The sequence below is a fragment of the Clavelina lepadiformis genome, chromosome 7 (genome assembly GCF_947623445.1).
Source record: "Clavelina lepadiformis chromosome 7, kaClaLepa1.1, whole genome shotgun sequence".
Classification (NCBI taxonomy): Eukaryota; Metazoa; Chordata; class Ascidiacea; order Aplousobranchia; family Clavelinidae; genus Clavelina; species Clavelina lepadiformis.
In genome coordinates, this window is record NC_135246.1 from 9,440,586 (window position 1) to 9,461,589 (window position 21,004).

The 21,004-nt window shown below is 34.1% G+C and overlaps 4 protein-coding genes across 7 annotated transcripts in view; 2 read left to right on the forward strand and 2 right to left on the reverse strand.

The window, feature by feature from the left end:
• The window catches only part of LOC143464550 (uncharacterized), a 146,405-nt gene extending 143,538 nt beyond the window's left edge, over positions 1-2,867 (forward strand). For 2 of the 3 annotated variants that reach the window (XM_076962387.1, XM_076962386.1), the window contains 7 exons: positions 223-361; positions 458-598; positions 686-817; positions 897-987; positions 1,130-1,282; positions 2,319-2,501; positions 2,631-2,867. In XM_076962387.1, the coding sequence (XP_076818502.1) occupies positions 223-361; positions 458-598; positions 686-817; positions 897-987; positions 1,130-1,282; positions 2,319-2,501; positions 2,631-2,774 (983 nt within the window). In that variant the 3' untranslated portion in view covers positions 2,775-2,867. Of the gene's footprint in view, positions 1-222; positions 362-457; positions 599-685; positions 818-896; positions 988-1,129; positions 1,283-2,318; positions 2,502-2,630 lie in introns of those variants that run through there. The other variant, XR_013118515.1, reaches the window with a different exon arrangement.
• On the reverse strand, positions 2,852-5,037 carry LOC143464557 (protein MIX23-like). The gene is made up of 4 exons (XM_076962403.1): positions 4,879-5,037; positions 4,556-4,681; positions 3,268-3,414; positions 2,852-3,017 (listed from the first exon to the last, which is right to left on the reverse strand). Exons 1-4 carry the CDS (start codon positions 4,930-4,932, stop codon positions 2,910-2,912), a joined length of 435 nt encoding a protein of 144 aa, XP_076818518.1. The 5' UTR covers positions 4,933-5,037; the 3' UTR covers positions 2,852-2,909.
• Positions 5,038-6,131: 1,094 nt separating this feature from the next.
• LOC143464555 (delta-aminolevulinic acid dehydratase-like) lies at positions 6,132-11,049 on the forward strand. Its single transcript, XM_076962399.1, has 6 exons — positions 6,132-8,110; positions 8,265-8,417; positions 8,809-8,967; positions 9,203-9,376; positions 10,079-10,255; positions 10,380-11,049. Exons 1-6 carry the CDS (start codon positions 8,029-8,031, stop codon positions 10,640-10,642), a joined length of 1,008 nt encoding a protein of 335 aa, XP_076818514.1. The 5' UTR covers positions 6,132-8,028; the 3' UTR covers positions 10,643-11,049.
• Positions 11,050-11,283: 234 nt separating this feature from the next.
• On the reverse strand, positions 11,284-20,124 carry LOC143464554 (chromatin assembly factor 1 subunit B-like). Of its 2 annotated transcripts, XM_076962397.1 has the most exons (11): positions 19,723-20,120; positions 17,764-17,881; positions 17,447-17,555; positions 15,917-16,117; positions 15,672-15,803; positions 14,233-14,311; positions 13,952-14,090; positions 13,694-13,832; positions 13,118-13,454; positions 12,235-12,266; positions 11,284-11,783 (listed from the first exon to the last, which is right to left on the reverse strand). In XM_076962397.1, the coding sequence occupies exons 1-11, from the start codon at positions 19,846-19,848 to the stop codon at positions 11,609-11,611; spliced, it is 1,587 nt and encodes a 528-aa protein (XP_076818512.1). In that variant the 5' UTR covers positions 19,849-20,120; the 3' UTR covers positions 11,284-11,608. The 2 variants fall into 2 exon arrangements, with proteins under 2 accessions (XP_076818512.1, XP_076818513.1); XM_076962398.1 differs by lacking the exons at positions 11,284-11,783; positions 12,235-12,266 and adding an exon at positions 12,300-12,606 and having other exon boundaries at positions 19,723-20,124.
• Between the last annotated feature and the right edge of the window lie 880 nt (positions 20,125-21,004).

Genomic DNA, 21,004 nt, shown 5'->3' on the forward strand with positions numbered 1-21,004 from the left:
ATGGATGTATTTCATTTCATATATTTCCTCTCTACAGCTTATGCTTGCGAAAGCTCATGTAGGAAAATTAAAAGCAAAAGTTAACCCTGTATTCTGTTTTTATATTTTACTATAAAAAATTGTTATTTGTGTAACAAGAGTTATCGAACGTTAGTTGTATAACCATTATCAGCTTATTTAAGTGGGTGAAATTAAAACTGAATATTACTGCATGTCACATAGCTTTAGAACAAATGCAAGATATGCACATTCAATCTCCAAAAACTGCCAAATTCAAAAAACTTACATCTTGTCCAGAAGTTTTATCTTGTCAATCTTTTAAACAATGGAAGTCTACCATGTCAATGAATTTCTTTAATAGGTACGAATACTTCAAGAAATCAAGCTAAAATCATTTCATAGAAAGGTTAAATATAACATACTCTGTGTTGTATATTAACTATAATTTGCTTTTTAGATTTCTTGATGGTATGAAGTTTCAAGTTGATCGACTTAAATTATATTTTCTTCCTATTGGGCCATTTCCGGACTGTATTAACTCTTTTCAATTGAAAGGAACTGGAATGACATTAATTCAAGGTTTATGTGAGTTTTTAAGGTTGGTTATTGATGTTCATTTATTGCATGCAAGTCTGCATCATGTATGATGTACAACATGTCAAAGTAATGAGGACTTTTGTTGTAGAATTTTTTTCAACGGTTGCGAAATTGTTTTGCTTCCAATGCTCGACATATCTTCTTTTCCATGCAAAAAAAGAAAGCATTGTTCAACTGGAAAGGAGCAATACCTTGTTGGTGATTTTTTCCCTAAGCTGAAGTAAGCTTGTACATTTCAAACAAATGGCTGCGTAATGATTTTCTGTCACTTATTGTTTTATGTTACTTGTTGTTCCTAGATCAATGTTACCAAAAGATGGCTTTGGCATTGTTGCTTTATCATGGCATGATCTATACCCAAGTGATGATTTAAACTTTGTTTTAGGCCAGGTAAAAAAGAAGCAATGGTTGTGTTAACCTATGGTTAGCATGTTAGTTATGGTAAAATGGTGTTATGTTATGGTAACTTTATATATGGTAAAATGTTTGTTTTTAATAATGAATTAATATTATTTTAAATAAACATTTTTAGGCAAATGCTAATTATTACAGTTGTGTTGCGAGTTTTGGACGTTTTGATCCAACATATGTCAAAGGATTTCAGGGAAGAAAAAATGGTATAGCTGTGGAAGAAATCCAAGACATCAAAAAAGTTGGCGGAAAACTAATATGGAAGCTTATGAAGGTGACGTGGTGGTTTTGCTAATTTAGGTTTCATTAGGGTTGTTTTGGAACACAGCAAACAAGTGTGTGACATAATCACAAAAGGTGCCTGCTTCCTGGATGCAATTTGTGCAAAAAACGTCATTTGTAACGACTTATGTGCAATGACATGTTATTGGTTATTTAACCTAGACTCACCCGAGTCTAGGTGGCCTTGATTATGCACCTGCTGTACATTCAAACAATGTAATAGTTAATTTTAATTTTAACATGCTCACAATTGTAATTCTGAAGACAACAAAAAACTGTACCAGATGAAGCAATATAAGGCGAAATATGGCATTACAGTAAAAGCATTACCTATAGAGCAGGATTACCACTTGTCAGAACAACTAGGCTATCGCCGACAAAAATAGCCAAAGAAAAGAATTTTAGTTTTGGTTAAGTAGCCTAAATATATGACGAGCTAAAAAAGCGCTCCAGCCTTGGGCTAGCATGTAACCTAAGCAGAACATTTTGAGAGTCGGTGTACTTAATGTAATTTAGGCTACGTGCTTGTATCACATAACCTAGTTTGTGTCACCTACATATTCAAGTCTTGAGGCATTCAATATGCAGCGAAATTCAAATGTGTGGGACGGTTGGCTGCATAGATGGTGGAAAGGGGGCCTGGGCTGTTTGTGGTCGTCAAAACTCACCATGATGTGAGTTACGGATACGAGGTTTACACAATCTCTGTATATCAAAAGCTTGGCTGATCCTTGAATTAAAATTACAATATGCAAGTTATACGTCGTCTCAAAATTGAACGTCATAAATAACCAACTAATGTACATATAAATATGAGAATACATTTTATTTTAAGGCGTAAAATATTTGCGCTTTGTGCATTTTGGATCAAACTTTTAAAAATTTTGACTCCTCTTTAGAGCTATCTTACATACGTACATCACTGACCATCACATTGTTTCTTTGCGCATTCAGTGAGCAGGCATCTTTAATTTTAAAATATGGGTTTTACCCAATCCACAAATATTTTTCTTCACTGTTTTGTGCAGGTTTTAGCCCATGAAACTTGTCATGTATTTGGTGTATTACATTGTTGGTCATACGAATGTCTTATGAATGAAAGCCATTCATCTGCTGAAGCTTTGCAACAACCGTTAATTTTGTGCCCACTTTGTATGAAGAAGATACAAAATGCCTTGTCACGTTGGCCAAAAACTAAGAATTTATTTCAGGTTAGATCCCTATAAAATAATTAACTACTGTTCCTGATTCACCTCCGTTAAAAAGATATATTATACAACCAATGCAAATGTTTGATTTATGGAAAGAAGCATCATAATATATTATATTGAATCATCTAGATCGAAAAACATTTAGCCTCCCTGGCAAAGTTCCTCAAAGCTGTGTTAGCTGAGGAAACAGAACTTACAGAAGGCAAAAAAACCTGCGAATGGATAGAAGACATGTTGAAGCTAATGATGGCTGTACCCTCGGTACAGTTGTGACTGCTTTTTTCTCTTTGTACTTATTCTACATTATGTCGCAAGACTGCTGTTGAGCTATGCAAAGTATACAATAAAACTGTTCTTTGGGATTTATTTATTTGAAACTAAATAGAATGTTGCATCAAGAGCAGAAAGTCAGGATTGTTCTGGTTTGTAATATTCTCGACAGCGTTCGTAAAAAGCTGTTTCAGCCCTCTCTTGGACAATTGCTTCTATGGTTAGCTCTTGCCGGAACAGCCGTAACTGGAATAAAAAGTTGAATTAAAACCAAACTACAAAACGTAACATTTATGACATCCAGATAAACAACATGTTAATCGAGCTTAATTTCTATGATGAAAGTCACATTGATATCTTTACAATTCTTTTGATGCTTTAGTTCAAGAAATTAGAGTTAGACCAAAGGAAATTTATTAAAATTGATCACAGCAGGTTACCAATAATGATAAATTGGTAAATCTATATCTACTTTTTAGTTTAAAAAGTAAATTACATTTGTTTGTTCTTTTCCTAGTTGCTTGCGTATTTTGAAATTCTCTGGGTTTTTTTCTTTTTCTTCAGCCAACATCTTGGTTTTATTTACTTGCAATGAAATGCACCGCTCAATAGCTTCATTTCGTGATGTATGTGCCCCTTTAATCTGGGAATATGTAGATAAATGAAAACAGTTTAAAAGTCAGACTACTGAGCCAAACTGCAAACTTTTTACTTTGAATCATAGGTGGGCAGTACAGTACCGGTATTTGGTACATTTTGTGTAAAAGATGCTGCTGCAAGAAATTAACTAATAAATAAATAAAGATCAACAGATGCTAAAATTGGCATTAAGGATTAATTGATATGTATTTTTGACAACGTTCTAGCTAAAATTTTGAAATAATCACGTGAAAAGTACCGCGGTACTGCCCACCTATGTTTAGAATGATACTGAATGTGGAAAAGTGCACAGAGCGATGTTTCTCAAATAAAGATATACTATAAAAATTTCAATTAGGTAATACACACATCAAAACTGTAGATTCTGCATAAAGAAATTTAGTTACGTGAATAGGAATGGAAAATTTGCTATGTGACGAGTTGAATTGGATTTCTATTTAAGAAAATGTGTAGATTGTAGCTATCACATCTGCATGTCACTTTGTGAATTATTAAAGTTTAGCTATGTTTATAAATGGGCGTGCATCTGTGAATAGACAAACTACGTTAGATTCTCGCCAAAATTTATGTCTTTGCACACATTATTACTTCTCGAAAACTGGCATACTTTCCAGTCAGGTGGGTCTGGAACACATCTCTATGTAGGTTAAACTTAACAGTTCACAGAGCATACAATATATTGGTTTGTATTTCATGGCAGTTGCACACCCGAGATAAGATTCAAACCCACTTTTTGCAAGAATAACTTTATATAAGCTTCAAGTTGGGAGCAAAATAAATAGCCACTTTACGGTCTAAATTTACCTCTCGTATCAGCTCTATTCTTTCTCGCAAGGTTCTCTAAGGTCATAACTATAGCAGAACAAATTCAAAAATTTTAAGTTTATCTGGCCCGCAGATAAACCTTCATGCACTGTATGATTGATTATACAGTATTCCCTGAATATAGAACTGTTGAACAGGAGCAATTGTCGTTAATGCCTTGCGTAAGGGCATTACAACGGTATAGCGTCACTCGGTATTGAACATGGACTACAAGCCGCATTCGTTACATAACCAAGATCTCGGCGAATCCTGCAATGAAATACAGATTAGACTATATACACAAACTCATGTATATTTACCAGGTCATGCAATGTTTTGCACTTTTTCGTCACATTCACACCATGGGCAAAAGACTGTGTTGGTAGAGTTGTATTCAATTCATGAATTATTCTGTCATCAATTAAGCGATTTGTTTTCAACCTTTGCTATAAAAGAAAATTTTTGTAAACACTTCAATGCCAACAACATTATTGTTTCGCATAAAGTATCACTAATCCATTATGAGACATATAGACTCAGTAAACCACAGGCTAAACAGTCAACTATAATAACTACACAAACCAGTAAGTTTATAGTAATCACCTCCTCAAACAAAAGTAATTTAAATAATAAAACAACTTACCATAAATTGACTAAAATCTAAACAAAGTGATTCATCTTCCAACGAATCAGTCATTGTAGCTTGAGATTAAACAGCTGTTCCAAAGCGGTCATGGAAATCATTCCCGAGACAAGCAGCACCAAAACGTATCACAAAAGTCATAAAGTCACGTTTTTTCATACTGGCAGTATAGTGCCTAGAGTAAAACCTGTTGCTTAGTTTTTTTTCAGTTTACTTTTAACTAAGTCTTCTTCAGTCCGCAAAAAGTTACTGTTTAATATGCATTCACTTAGGTAAAGTCGAAACTGGTATAATATGCATTCAAATGTGTTTATGTAAAATTATAATTCATTTCACTAAACTACACACATTTTAGTGTTTTTCGGATTTTGAAATTTTAACTTTCGCTGTGTTTTAAATAAGGGAAATACCCTGTTGTTATACATTTACTGCCTCTGGCACAAGTCATGATTCAATTCAAGCCTAGGATTTCATTTAACCATAGTTCCACAGGTTCACGCTACAAACAGTCGCAGAACTAGCTTTTGATATTGCATTTCACGGTTGGTGAGTACCGATATCTGTTTTAAGATACCGGTATATTTAAAGCACTTTTTAAACTATCATAAAGCCATATATTCTAGAATAACATTTTCCGGTTTTAATGCATCATGACATTTTTATCTTCACGCCAGTTTATATTAAACAAAGAAAAGCTGGTTGTTGTGTGACAAAAAGATTGTTGGTCGATTGGAATTGTTTGTTAGTTTCCAACTACAACTTTAGTCACAATTGATTTCCTTATTGGTATTATAGATCCTTTCTGACTTACTGTTTGTGTTGCAAGATTTTTTCGACCCCTTATAGGCAGGGTTGCCATCAGTCTCAACTCAAAAATAAGGACGACTAGAAAATGAACGAGGAATACCACCTTAAACAGTGTACAACAAGAGAAAGCAACCAATGTTCCTAAAAAAAAGGACAAACATATTTTCTAAGACATGGACCTTTAAAATAAGGACAAATCTTAGAAATAAGGACGGTATGGCAACCCTGCTTATAGGCCTACTTAACAATGGAAAATGTCGACCCACTTTGATTCTTTTTTAAATTACAAGCGTTCTGGTCATTGGATTGTAAAGATTTTGTTTAGGTGAGTTGCATATGAATTCCTGTGCATCATAAAAAAATTTTGAAAATATGTTCCCCAGGCCTAGTTCTTATTTTACAATAGTTTGAATCCTACGAACTGGACTATAGTTTGATACAAAGTCATGTTACGTTATCAGCGTTGCATGTGACGTAAAATGCATAAGAGTTTGCATGATAGCTGCGGTGTTTGTAAATGTAATAATTTGGTTTGTATTTACTTCTGGTTGATTATTTTAAACTTTACGTGGCATGTCAAACAAAATTAGCCGGTGTAACATGCCACAGATTAAATGCAAACTCTTATCTATTTTATGTCGCATTCTTTACTGACCACATATTTAGACGTCATATCGGACAAGCCCAGTGCATAGGATACAAACCACTGTAAAATAACTAGGCAACATATTTTCAAATAAATTCAAATCATAGGCGATGAAAAAAATCTTGCCACCCATAAAAATGGCGGCGGTTACTCAGCAGATTAGCACAGTATGAGTCTCTTCGGTTGCTCGAACCTTTATGCTTTAAAATCCACCTTGCAAGTTGCAACAACAGTCTGATATCATAACGTTCGTTTTAGTCCGATAGGGTGGTGCCTTTCTACAAATGTGGTTTTTATCTTTTATTTTGATTGGACAATAGCAACGTTTTATCTTTTCAGCTGTAAGTTGTGACTTACCTACTGGCTATAACACTCGATTGCACAAACTTCTGGGTGTATGAATTCTTTCTATGATTATTATCTTTGTGTGGATAGCGCCAGCTAATTTAAGCGTCAATGGATTAAAGTTTTGTAGTTTGAAAGAACAATCACATCTTTGACCTTACATAAATAACTACCCCGGCATATTGAAGAATGTCTTGTTTCCTGGGCCTGGTTTTCAGATCGTGTGAGAGTGGGTTAATTGTCCTGTTATTTAACGAATTCATCGTGTAGCCTTTGACGATTACATCAACGTTACATAATTGTCCGAAGTTCTCCCAATGATGTAATGTATTGATCGCATGATGCATCAGTTAAATCGTCACAGTTGAATGTCTTTTCGTAATAAATTAACCTTGGTGCACACCATCATGTCAAAATATGCTTTTTTAGTTTTTTTCTTGTCGAAAACTGCCGTACTTTCCAGTCAGAGTGCTGACACTTTAAATTGGTCTTAAACTTATTTATTATAATGCACATATTTGCCTTCGAGGCCTTGGCAGATTTTCCTGGTCTATTCGTGGTGTATTATCATTGCTGCTAATACATTCAACTATCAGCGTTCAGCACAGTTTTTGTATGTAAGTATGTCACTATATGCCTGAGTGTCATTGCTTCTCTAAAATATTTCATTTTAGATTGTAATATGTCATGTGTTTTATTTAAGGTATAATGATATCATTAAAACTATTTTCGTTTTAGTAGATATTTTGAAAGTTGCAGTGGGCAAGAAAGTATTAGCTATAAGAGATTTATCATTATATGGGAGAAATGATTGTTCAAACCCTGTTCCATATAGAAAATATGATATAATATAATATGAAAATACCCTGTTCCATATAGAAAATTGATGCAACAGACTTGTTGTAAAAAGCAATATATTTCATCTTGTTTATCTTTTTAGCGATCAAAATATATTTGCGTAAGTTTTGTTTATGAATAAAATTTTGTACTTCTTTCTCATAGGTTTTTAATGTTCCTGATTTGTCATCAGGAGCACATTGAAAATAAAAAACAGTGCAAGGAATCTGTTTGCAAAATATTGGGTCCAAAGAAACCCTAAATTCGTACTATTTTGTTTTCATTCGAAAACTAACCAAAATCATTTCTTTAATGATGTGTGTGTTTCCAGCTAAAAAGTTATTTTTTGAATGAGAACTATATAGTGCATAGTTTTGTAATGCGCACATTTTCAAAATGCACATTAATAGTTTTCTAAATTTTTTTGTTATTCATTTATTAATTAAGTTTATACATATCAGTCTATTTAATTTTGTTTTGGTCTGATTGTTCTCGACATCTCAACAATCGTGAAAATGTACAAACATCAGCTCCACAGTTCCATACATCACCCCACGATGCGGTCAATTTGCACTCTGGACACATACTTGACTCCAGGTTTATTTTGTCTTATATTTACTGCACTTTCTTTTAATTTGCTGTACATTTGGTATTATGTTAGTTTCCATTGATTTGACTAATTTCAGGTTAACGATTTAAATACTTTGTTATTTTTTTGTTCTTCTTTATAATATTTATTTCTGGATTCCAGATAATCTAATGTATCCTATCTTTATAACGGATAAAAGTGATGATGCATATGAACCAATAGCCGCATTGCCCGATCAAGCACGACATGGTGTTACTCACATGATTAAGTTTTTGCAAGCTCTTGTGAATGGCGTAGATTGTCTTCCTTTGAAATGTAAGCTTTTGTAAAAGTATTACTGCTAAGTATTAAAATTAATTTGAGAATTTTTCGAGCATGGTTATAGAAAATTATGCAAAGAACAATTCGTAGACCAACAAAATTTTTGCAAATTTCGTTTGCAATTGCATTACAAGTAGCACAGGTTTTACGTTTTGATGTAATGCATCGTTTGTGTCAAATGTATAATATTGTCGTATTTCAAAATTTTAAATCTATGTTTAAGTTTTGTGTAAAATCATGTTGTAACAGATTTATCTAATCCGATTGTTTTACCAAAATTTTCAGATTTTTACAAGCTTTGTCTGTAAGCGCCTTATTAAAAGTATGTAACATAATTTCTCACCTGTATCCTACGTAAAAATCTCACCCAAGTTTTATTTTGCAGCTGTCTTGTTATTTGGTGTGCCGACTAAAGCAATAAAAGATGAAAGGGGAAGTGCAGCAGATGATGAAAATGGCCCAGTAGTAAGAGCAATAAAAATGCTTAAAGAGCATTTCCCTGACTTGCTCATTGCAGCTGATGTGTGTCTTTGTGCTTATACAGGTATTTTTATTTATTTATTTATTTACAGTTTTTAACGTTAGATGTGATAGTATAATGTCATTCATCAGTTTACATTGTAATTGTTCAATGGAATAGTTTGCCTACTTATGTCAATTATAATTATGAAATAATAAAGCTAGCTTGAGGTTTACTTTGTATATTTGACTGTGTATTGCACAGTTTAGTTTTCCTTCTGTGCCTGTTGTTATTGATCAAAAAACATAATCGTAAACAGATCATGGCCATTGCGGTGTTTTAAATGCTGATGGCACACTTGATAATCTTCCTAGTATAAAGCGGATTGCTGAAGTAGCTGTCAGTTATGCTAAAGCTGGAGCTAATGTAGTGGCTCCAAGTGATATGAACGACTGCCGAGTACGTGCTATTAAGGATGGGCTGCATGAAGCAGGTTTGTTACATTGACTTGGGTACTTACATTTTATACTTTATAATGAATACAAAATGAATGTGATATATGGTACATAGTTGCAGACAGCTAGTCAAATTGTTAAAGTTAAATATTTCTTACCTTCATCTTCTTTACAAATAAAATCCACTTCTTAATAACAACATTTCACCAGTATGAAAATTATCTTGATAAAGATGTTTATACTTTCAAGTTATCTTGTGTTGACATTAAATATAGGTATGCCTGTGGTACAGTTAGTATTATCAGGATGATTGATGTGTTTTTATTCTAAAGGATGATGTATGTAGAAAAAAACTTCATGGATGAATTTGAAAAATATGATATTGTAAAAAAAGTTATCAGTTGTCACCTCTTGAAATATGATAAATTTGGATGCTGTAAAATCAATTACTGAGCATGAAATTTTATTTTATGTTGATATTGAACTGTTGTCAAATTTCGCTTTTAATGATACAAAGATCTTTCTCTGTAAATGTCTTAATTACTATTAGTTTCCACTTCTGGCGGTATCGATTGGTTACAACTTACAACCTACAACAAGTTTTAGAACCAATGCTATTTTCATGTAGGCTAGAAATGTTTACAATGCGTGTTAGTAGGAAACTGTTACGAAGAAAATAAATCAACCATAAATTTTAACGCTTCAGCTGAACTTTTATGAAGTAATAATTTGTTCTACAGGTCTAGGCACAAGGACAACTGTGCTTAGTTACAGTGCCAAGTTTGCGTCATGTTTCTATGGGCCGTTTCGTGCAGCAGCAGATTCTGCCCCCAGCTTTGGAGACAGGCGATGTTACCAACTTCCTTCTGGAGCACGAGGCTTGGCATTGAGAGCAGCAGATAGGGATGTAGAAGAAGGTATACGACTTTTCAGGCTTTGGCCATTTTAACTTGATATACTGGCGTTCGAGCCAAAAAGTGCGGTTTACAGTAGTAAAATTTCATAAGTAGTTAAAAGTTTATTAATGCCTGCCATTAACAGGCGCTGACATGCTGATGGTTAAACCAGGAATCCCATATCTTGATATCATCAGCTTGATAAAGCAAAGGCATCCAGATTACCCCCTTGCTGCCTATCATGTGTCTGGTGAATACGCTTGTCTCTGGCATGGAGCAACAAATGGTGCCTTCAATCTTCGTTCAGTTGTCATGGAAACATTTACATCGTTACGTAGAGCTGGTACTGACCTTATTATCACTTATTATACTCCGCTCGTTTTAAAGTGGTTAAAAGAAATGCAGTAGTTATTTGGGTGGCTTATGTGCTGATAGGTATACATGCATTGACTGGGTATATAATTGATGCAATATGCAGACTCCATCGTATGTTTTTATCACTTCATTGTGTTTTGTTTTCAAAGGTAAAAATATACGTGTGTATCAGAAATTTCCAATTGAAGATTTTTGTAATATGCATTAAATCAAAAAACCTAGCCATTATATATGGCACCTTAACTAATTTCTTGTTTGTAATTGCAGTATTCTATGCAACAGTTTGGTATTGGTTTTCTTGATTTTGTTAAAACTACATTCATGATATGAAATTTGTGTTTGATTTTATTTTCCATCAAACTTGTTTCATACATCTAATTACAATTTAGTTCCTAATTAAATTTAAATGGTATGTGTAATAAAGTATTGGTTGTACTTTGTCCAACACTAAGTTCATTTTTTGAGTTGTTAGAAATGCAAAACCATTCACATTTGAACCCAGATTTTACTGCATGGACCGACCATTTGGCAATTAGTTTATGAAACTTAACATGAGTTTATCTTTTTAAATAAACATCTGCAATATAAATTTACTTCACAACATTACCTCAGAAATTTCCCAGATTACAGAAATTATGAGCATTTAAACCAACTACTGTAGTGCTCAAGACGACTTTTTACAAAGCAGTTTTTATTAAGCACACATTTCAACACACCCATTAAGAGTTACTTGGAAGTTTTGATTGAACAAACAAAAGAGATCAAGACCATGTGTTTCTATACTGCTATTCATTAAAATTTCACTTCCTATACTCACAAAAATATAAAATTTATGATTCACAACTTCAGTATACAATATAGTATATATGATACAGTAAACCGATTTTGCTGTGAAAAAATGTTTAGTCCCAGGAACACTTAAACGCACGCAAAGTCATACTACGATACAGATACAAAATGATAGGAGGAAATACATTGAAAGAAAAAAAAAAAACTAGTCTAGTCAAGCTTGACAGTCGTTAGTTGAACACGACGGGGTGCAGATTCTCCATCTGAGCTTTGCTTTGTTGTTGGCTTGTTCTCTTTTCTTTCTTGAGCTGATGCAAAAGCTTTCTGTGACGGTGAAGAATCTTTTGAAATTGTAGTTAAGGTCACTCTTCTGGGTTTAGGTGAGCTGTAATGCATTGTTTTAAAAATTATTTTCAAAAAAATGACGGGTATGGTGTATTGTATACTGTGGAAGTGTGTTAACTTCACTATGCTTAATACAAATTTTCAGATAACACGGTGCAATTTCACTGATCCAGCCAACTACTTGACCAGCTTCAAAAAACGCGAAGTAATTTAATCAGGCCCTTTAGCCTTGAGTTAACGAGCTTCCACTGCAATTACAATTTAACTTAAATTATGTTTACACCATAAAATACACATCATGAAAGTTGCAAATTTGCTGGATCTTGTCTAAATAACAGTAAATTGTATGGCTCTCAGTCTCAAGCAGATTAACATTTAGGCAGATTTGTAATACAATGTGATATACACTCTTAAACTCATAATATTCTTTCAGTGCATGGTTGGTAAATTCATAACAGAAAGCAATAAAAATCCTGTAAATATGAACTTACCTTGATGAAGATGTCTGTTGGGCAGCAGCCATCTGAAATAAATACAGTCATTTGGAACTTGTATGATATGCTTCTAGTAGGATATATTTCTAAAATAATTTAAATCTTACAGACCTCTTAACAAATCACTGAAATTGCTGAATTTTGACGAAATACAGTAAAAATCACCTCGAGTTACTGCGCCTATAGTAACGTTTAGTGTATACTGACACCTGTTGCAAAGTCCTGTTTGCAAATCATATGTTTCACATAGTATTGACTTCGCTTAAATTGACTTTGTGTACAAATAAAACTTGATTATAAATTGATGCCACATCTTATTCACAACCAAGGCATCACGAAAGACCAGCGAATTGGTTTCGTCTTTGTGATCTAATAGAAATACATTATGATGCTTGCTACACAAGTTCGACGGCTAAGCTATCGCGTTTTTGTGATCTTACAAACTGCGCTCTGTGCTAGGTTAACTAATGTAAAGTGTAGATTATTTGGTTGATAAGTCATAATTTACAAAGTTTCAAAACTATCACAAGGGAGAGATTGGTAAAAATGTTTACGAGAATCAAAGAAAACGAACTTGAATTTTCTACAAAATTAATATTTTTTCAGAAAAAAATGTGGTGTTGATTAAAATAAATAGGTCATTGCGTTTTCAACTTATCAATGATTTCTGGGTTTGTACACATATTGCATTGCCTTTGTATGGTACTGTAATAGCCTAGGCAATAACAGTCAACATGTAGAGTGGCCTGCAGCCATTATTGTTAATTTCACGTTTAGTGACATTCTCTTTTGGTGACACATTGTTCAGAGGTCCCTTCAGCTATCATTATATAGGCGATTTTTACCAGATGCATGCAGCGTATAAATTTCACTCTGTTACCTCTTTGGTTTGATCCTTCACTTTGGCTGTGACTTCAGATGTGATTGGTACCTCCGTACTTTTGCTTTTCTCACTCATACCATTTTCTTTGTTTGCCACGGACATCTTGGCAAATGTAGTGCTCATGAATTTATTTTCTGGTTCTTTCAACGCCACTTTTGTTTGTGGTTTATTTTCAACCACTGATTTGTTTGAGTCAGAACTACCCAGTGTTGTAGCAGTGTTCTTAGAAGCTTTAGGTTTAGTATACCGTTCACCTATTTCATGTTTCCCAAAATGAATGATTGAGCAAAAACCATCACGTGATGACACAGCTAAAAATGAAGCATCAGAACTCCTGCAAGAAACATGCACTATTTATAGAGAACTAAAGTTTAAAATGTGCACACTCACACAAATTAAATCGAAAATGATGAGTCCAGACCAGACGTACAAAAACAAAACAAGTATGAGTTAAAGTTACGCAACAATGCAAAGTTGTCTTTGCAATTAACAGTTTTATATGTCTTCATAAAAGCAAACTACTCATAGGACCACTTAACCAAACCTTTGGTTTCTATTGATTCTGTCACTTACCAGTTCAAGTCGGTTATAGAAGCATAATGAATATTTGAAATGATTGCAAATGGTGCAGACTGTTGGGTATCATAGAGGAGTATGGTATCACTTGAAGATACGGCAAATACGTTTCGATACTCAAGTTTAAACATTGAACCTTAAAAAATGCAATGAAAACCTATGTTGTAACTTGAGGATATTCCAAACAGAAATGCAAGAGCTACACACAATTGACTTCCATTAAATAAAACAGTTACATATGAAGTAAAAGCATACAGTTATCATTTCCATTCGTTTTCCTTAGTTGGAACAAAACAGGACAACAGGCAACAACACTTGCTGGTTCCTTTAAGCCTGGCAAGTATACTGATGGTTTTGAGAGGTTACCACGAGTAAACATCATAGTTGTGTTTACCTACAACAAGAATGATTTAAACTTAGATATTCCTGAATATTGAAATTGCTTTTCTTGCGATTTCAAAATGCAATAAAAGTTTCCAACATGATTGAATGAAACCAATTCATAATATACTTTTTCAATCAGAACAATGACCTACTGCCGGAGGGGAGGTTTTCTCTGTTTGAAGGCACCCAGCTGGCGTAATTAATATTTTACCATCGACGGTGAAACATAATCTACAGGAAAAATGCACAATTATATTATTAATACAAACAGATTAAATCATAGCCTATTTTAACACACAGCTTCATCGAAAATAATGAAACAAATATAATTCCCTGCAAGCAACTTTTGTTTATTATACTGCAAGGAATTGAGGATGTTCCTCCCTAAGCCAGGCCTACAACATCTGACAAAATTTAACAATGTTATTAGACTTTTAGTTTTTAAGCTTGTGCACAATTATGATAACTCTGTGATAAAACAAAGCTTTCTTCTATCTTTAGGAAATTCACTATTCCTCATCAATTCATATTTGATTAGACAGCTTATCATTGTTCTTGATTTGTGGGCTCTTATTAGTTATTTTTCTCGGTTGTTTATGAATTAGATTATAAAAAACTTTCTTGATATACTTCGGCGTGCAGTATTTTTTGTAGATTTAGCAAATATGGATTATATATAGAGCACAATGGACAGTGGGCACGAGATGTTTTTAGCAGACAACCAACTTGGTTTCTTATATTAGACCTTAACTTACCTTGTGTTCTTTGTTTTACAAATGATTTTACCTTGGTAGAAATGCCCCGATTGGTATAACGTATGGCAAAAAATTAAGAAGCTAAAACGTTGTTTACTTATGATACGACACATTTAAAACTTTGTTAGTTGAAAGCACAATTCTATTTTGCTCAACCACAAGATGCTGTGGAGTCTTAGGACTACATGGTTCTAGTTGGGGCAAGTTTTCGAAAAATAAACATTTATTTATTTAATTTATTTAAAAATAACCCGCACAGACGAGCTCGACGAATGATAATGAAAAAAATAAACTGTACAGTAGGTTTACAAATCAAAAATAGTTCTTTTTCATGTTGCGCCAATTTTCTTTATATTGACAATTGAGGGGGTTACACATAGAAAAACGAATTTTGTTCTGCCTTGCGTTTTTCAATCCTTGTTTTATCCACAAGATCTAGCAGCAAAACATTGTTATATCTAAATAGAGTAGGCTGTATGTGTAAATATATCTAGAGCACAACAGTGGAAAAGGCCAATGCCAGAGCCAGCCAAAACAACCATTTCCTTACACTTATCTGGTCGCTAACCCACAACGCAATCTCAGTTTCATTTTGAAAAAAGAAGTGTCATTTGAGACAGTACATATTACTATCTGTGACACCTCTATCTCTAATATAGTAATTTTAGGGATTATCTCATGCACATTCTAATTTAGGGCACCTACTATTCTTTTTCATCATTTTTAAAAACCCATTAAATGTTTTTAAAAAGGAAACAGATCCAAATAAACAGTAGTTTGGTGTAACTGACCTATTCCTACGACACCGTTCAAAATGACATGTATTGTGAAATTACCTTCTCCTGACAACAGTTTCATCATGAAATATCCGCTGAGATTTTGCATGTCCATCAGACTTTGATCCATATTGGATCTTGTTCACACAATGAACAAGTTTTTTACTTTGCATATTGTATATTCTAAGTGATCTGTGTGGATATAGAAATAGTGAGGTACATTAATGGTAGACACATTAAATATACTGTACCAATTTTAGGACTATTAAACATTTAAACAAAAATTTCTTAAAAAGTTTTCTTGCCTGTCACAACTCAAAGCAGCCACATATTTTCCTAGAGGATCCCACGCGACTCCATTTACAAAATGTTTGGAATCAGAAAATATTGCCAACTTTTGTCCTTTTTCAGTGTCCCACAATATTACGCTGTGATCAACAGAGCCGGTAGCAATAAAGAGGTCATTGTAGGACCAACTAAGATCATTAATATCTTCAATATGTCCTCTGCAAATAAAAGAAAGATATTTAATATATAGATGCAAAACTTAATGTCGAATGTACCAGCATGTAAGCCCCTTCCCAGTTTTTTAAGGCAAAAATATGTTTTTAACCTATACCTGACGTAAAAGCACCCCTTGTGTTTTTCTCTTGCCAATAACGTTTTGCGTCATTGAGAAGACGACTTTTACCACTACTTAAATGTCATCCAAATTGTGCGCGTTAACAATCTCATGCTGCTTGAAGGTTCCATGCAATAGTAAATGCCAGCATTTGACAGTTATCGTAAAAGGAAAAGTTCAAAAAATGTCTATTTCTACTCATGTGTTTTTCGATGCTGATAGGTAATGAAGACAAAGAGAGGATGGCTTTAAATGGCAATTGTTTATTCGTGCTGACACAATAGCACAAAGTTTGCTATCGATAATGACAACTGAGCTCTTGTATTCCGCTTGTCTTTTTTTCTTAAAAATCTTAAGCAAAGTGACAATGCAGTGTTTTGTTGCTAACACGAGCAGCTGAGTTGCTTTGTCTGGTGAAAATTTTATTCGCATTCCCGCCGAGCCATTGTTTTAAAACATGGTCAGCAAATCAACGAAGTGAGACGTCAATGATAAACCACAGCATTAATCTAAGTGTTCTTTTCATATAAAGATATTGATGTTAAATAGTGCAATAATTTTCATAAGTATCTCCAATGTAACAAAAGTAAATATTAAAATAGGCTATGAATGCATACAGCATACATTTCCATTCATTGCCTAGCATAAGTGCTGTTTACCATATTCATATTTTTCCAACTTTGGTAAATGGCAGCTAGTAAAATAAGTGTCTACATTGCCGGCTGCCGTTTAACGAAGTAGCTTTCCTCAAATTCGTTAACCGGCAGTCGGTGAAATAGATGCTACTGTTCTAACATTGGGGGAAATCCGGCAAAGGAAAACTCAATCTGCAAAGTTGGGCAAGGGCGCACTCAATTGCGGTTTTCATTGAGTTCAGTATCACAATTTAGGTGTCACAATTTTTTGGCAAAATCTTACCAAAAACAGCCATACTCCAGATTAGAAAGTTTGCAGTTTCCCTGTGCAACAAGATTAAACAAAAGCCATTAGGCCTATATGCACAATTTATTTTAATCCCAACACTTAGCATAATTTCCAGTCTGGACCATATTCTTATTACTCTGCAGGAAGGACCTGCATCTCTCCCAAATGGGAAAGTTTGTTGGTTTTGGGTGAGAAATCCCCACGCAACAAGATGAAACGATAGCAAAAAAGATTAATTATATAATACCATATTGCCAAACTTACTGTCAACATTAATGACTACATTTACCTCATTATTTTACTTGCATTCCAAATTTCTATATTTCTTCCATCCTCATCCTCAAATATGTTTGGAGCTTCCTCTTTATCACTCAATCTCCACAAAATAATGCTCCCATCTAAAAATCAGGATAATTTCTAAAACTCATTAAAGAAAATTAATTTAACCAGGAAAGTTCTTTTCTCCGCACTCCCATATGAAGCAACTAGATATAGCTTTAAAGTATGAAAAGTGATTTGTTGAATTCTAATCTAAAATCTGCTGGAACATAAGCCTTTTAGAAAGGCTACAATCAGATGAATTTATTTGCAAAAATTTAGCCTTACCGTCTCCTGCAGAAGCTAGGATATTCCCTACATGTGAAAAACGAACAACATTAACTGCTTTGTCGTGCCTGCTGAGATTAGATAGAAACATCACATCATCTTTCACAACTTTCCATATCTGAAATATTTGTATATAAAGAGCATTACCAGCTTACCACGGCTAAATTAAACATAGAAGTCTGTAGTCCATCAGCCATTTATAGCTCACCTAATTTCTCATATGACCAAAAAAAGTGCTAGCTATGATAAAAAATTCTTTCACCGATTCATTGTAAGTATATTTATGTAATGTTAAAATTCGTTAAGCCTCCTACATTCCTTAGAGTGCGTGGTCTATTTTTGGGTGGGAAATAAATTTTGTAAAAAGAAACAAATGCGTAGAAACAGATCAAATTTAACTATTGTTTTGTTTTCACGAGGTCACCTTCTTCCAAACAGTAAAATCGAGGTTTATAAAAAATATGTGGAGATCAGCAAATAAACATATTTTGATTTTTCATCGTCAGTAAAGACATCACATGTACCACTCTAATCCATGGGTGGGCAAACTTTTTGATTCAGGGGCCAAAAAATTCTCAAAATTTGACAGGTGGGCCATGCGAATATATAGTGGACAAAGAGTGTTTACACTAGTTTTATAACCTAATTTTTGAACAATAATTTACATTTAAAAGCTGTAAAAATAACGAAAATTGAACTTAATTCCAGCATGAATGATATTTTTAAGCAACCTTTTTTGCCCAAACATCAAAATTTGGTGTTAGCTTTCTGGTGGCAATTCTCAGAACAGATCGGAGGTGTACATCAGTTAATTGAGATCTGTGACTAGATTTTTGATGTTCATCAGGCTGAAAGTCTGTTCACAAATATATGTGAAGCTAAACAACACCAAAATAAAAATATTTAGCTGTCCACTCCGCTTTGAACACTCTGCGCTCAGTCAACTTTTCGCTTCTTTGACGTACTCATTTTGAAAGAAATTATTCTGTAATAATTTAGACGAGCTCTTTTTTAGGTTGGAAGAACACACATTTTGCACAATTTTACTAGATGAGCTCTTCTATAAATCAAATTTTTTGAGTTTAGCAACCTTGCTAGGCTAGCCCTGCAGCTTGATCCAAAGGAAACAGATCGTATGCGCTTGAAAACTCCCAAACAAATATTTCACAATGCTTAGCTGTGACAAAACAATAAACCAAGACAGATTGATTGAGTGTGTAATTCAGCTGTCTTGTGGGGTCAACTGTATACGAGAATGAAGAAGAAAAATGAGTTGCTTCGATGCACTAATTCATACCAACATCTGGCGGACCAGATTAAAAGAGCCAACGGCAGGATTTAGCCTGCGGGCCGTAGTGTGCCCATGTCTGCAATAAACACTTGAAAGCAAATAGCCTATGTGCTAAGGTCAGTGTCAAAAAATGAGGTGAGTTCAGTGGTAACAATAAATAACTTATTCCAATATCCCAGAATAAGATTACTATAGCCCTGTACCAGATTTGTCTAAAGTTATGTATAAAATTTGAATATATTATTTTGCTTTTGTAATTGATTGATGCGATTCAACATCCACTCACACAGAGCGTGCACACACAACGGCTAGTACAATCGAATGACCTCATAAGGTAATCCGAATGACACCGGTACGACACAAACTTAAAGGGAATAGTAATTAAATTAAATAATAGCAATTAACGGAAATTAAAGTTAAGCATACTGTTTCCTCATTAGGTGGTGTGCCAGTTAGGAAAGAAGGAAATCACATAAAATAACATGAATGAACTAACTGTTTCATTGGTCAACAATTTCATGAATATAATAAGAATTTCATTTGAACATTATCACAACTTTGTTTTGATGGCAACTTCACCAATAAAACTTCTAAACTTAATTTTTAGTAACACACAAATGAATCTTTTTATATGTATTTTTTACTTTGACACTACCAGCAATACTTACACGAACATTTCCATCTAAGCCAGCAGTTGCAAGTCTTTGAAACTTACTATTTGCACATGGCTGCACATCAATTGAAAATACTGCTTCTTTAGCATGCCATGATATTTCAGGTGTAACAACTCTCATATTAAATTTTCAGTAACTTACTGGTGTTTGCCTTCACAACCTATCTGCCTATTTACGAAGCAATTTTAAATAATACAATTTTTTATTAGATAGGCCTAACTTTGGATCTGAATAGAAACTGGAATGCATAAGCTAGTATGGCTGTTCTGAACCTGAAGCCTAAATACTGCCTATTGAAATGGGGGTCTACTTCATATACAAGGGCACAAGCAGATAACGTCACAATTTGAGTAGCTGGGGGCTAGTATACAATAGCATCCTTTGGCTATGCAGTTGTATACAAGACCCGGAAATGGTAAAACGTATTAACACAAAGTTTAAGTCAACTTTTTGTGTTATTAAATTGCCTGCATACAGGCATAGCCTCGGCTGAAAGCTATGGTACAGTAGCCTACAATTTACTGGTATTTCAGATACTGTATAGCAAAAGATTCTTATTTCGCGCCAATTGTTTCCCGGTTTGATAAAGTATACTAAGATGTCTATGTACATACAAGTTGGCTTGTTAGTACAGTGGCAACAGTGATTTGCGCTTGGCTAGTAAAAAAGCAAAGTGACTAAGTTAGTTCAGTTCTTTTGAGAAAGGCATTTAATTTCTTTGTTTTATCGAATTCTTACATTTTAACCGATAATTGTAAAAGATCCTTATCTTGTCCTCTCCACAGGCTCTCCACAGACCCCGGTCCCTTGGATAAAGTTCGTTTCAATGGGGTTTTTCTTCTTCCATCCAGCCACACAGCTCGATTCCATCTTGACGGTGACACAATTCTTATGCCCTACCAAATTATTAGCTTAACTTTTGTTTCTTTAAGTCTTGCCAAGAAACACGTGCAACGTCATAAGAAATCAAGAAGAAGAAGAAGAAGAAGAAGTCAAGATGAGTTTTTTTGGTGTCAGAACGAGTCGCTCTCGCTCTTAGTTCTAACAACGGTCAAGCAAGCTCTGTTAGCCATCTTCCAAGTCGGCTTTCACGATGGAAAAAACGTTGATCAGGAGAACGTACGTAGAGCATCTTCATTGATCGGTAGGGTCAGCCATAGTATAAGCCTAAGCAACATTTGTTCTTTTCAGCGGTCATCATGAACAGTTTTAAATACAAATTCGAGAAAAAATAAAAATAAATTAATAACATGCAGCCTATTCTCCAAAACCTGCA

Bases quoted from the DNA above. Each gene is read 5' to 3' on its own strand.
- LOC143464557 (XM_076962403.1), bottom strand. From the start codon at position 4,932: ATGACTGATTCGTTGGAAGATGAATCACTTTGTTTAGATTTTAGTCAA. The intron at 4,682-4,878 runs GTAAGTTGTTTT...TTTCTTTTATAG, and splicing joins TAGATTTTAGTCAATTTATG to CAAAGGTTGAAAACAAATCG. The intron at 3,415-4,555 runs GTAAATATACAT...ACATATTCCCAG, and splicing joins GCAAAACATTGCATGACCTG to ATTAAAGGGGCACATACATC.
- LOC143464555 (XM_076962399.1), top strand. From the start codon at position 8,029: ATGTACAAACATCAGCTCCACAGTTCCATACATCACCCCACGATGCGG. The intron at 9,377-10,078 runs GTTTGTTACATT...TTTGTTCTACAG, and splicing joins GGATGGGCTGCATGAAGCAG to GTCTAGGCACAAGGACAACT. The intron at 10,256-10,379 runs GTATACGACTTT...TGCCATTAACAG, and splicing joins AGATAGGGATGTAGAAGAAG to GCGCTGACATGCTGATGGTT.
- LOC143464554 (XM_076962397.1), bottom strand. From the start codon at position 19,848: ATGAGAGTTGTTACACCTGAAATATCATGGCATGCTAAAGAAGCAGTA. The intron at 17,556-17,763 runs GTAAGGCTAAAT...CCTGATTTTTAG, and splicing joins CCTAGCTTCTGCAGGAGACG to ATGGGAGCATTATTTTGTGG. The intron at 16,118-17,446 runs GTAAATGTAGTC...TTTTATTTGCAG, and splicing joins AATGCAAGTAAAATAATGAG to AGGACATATTGAAGATATTA.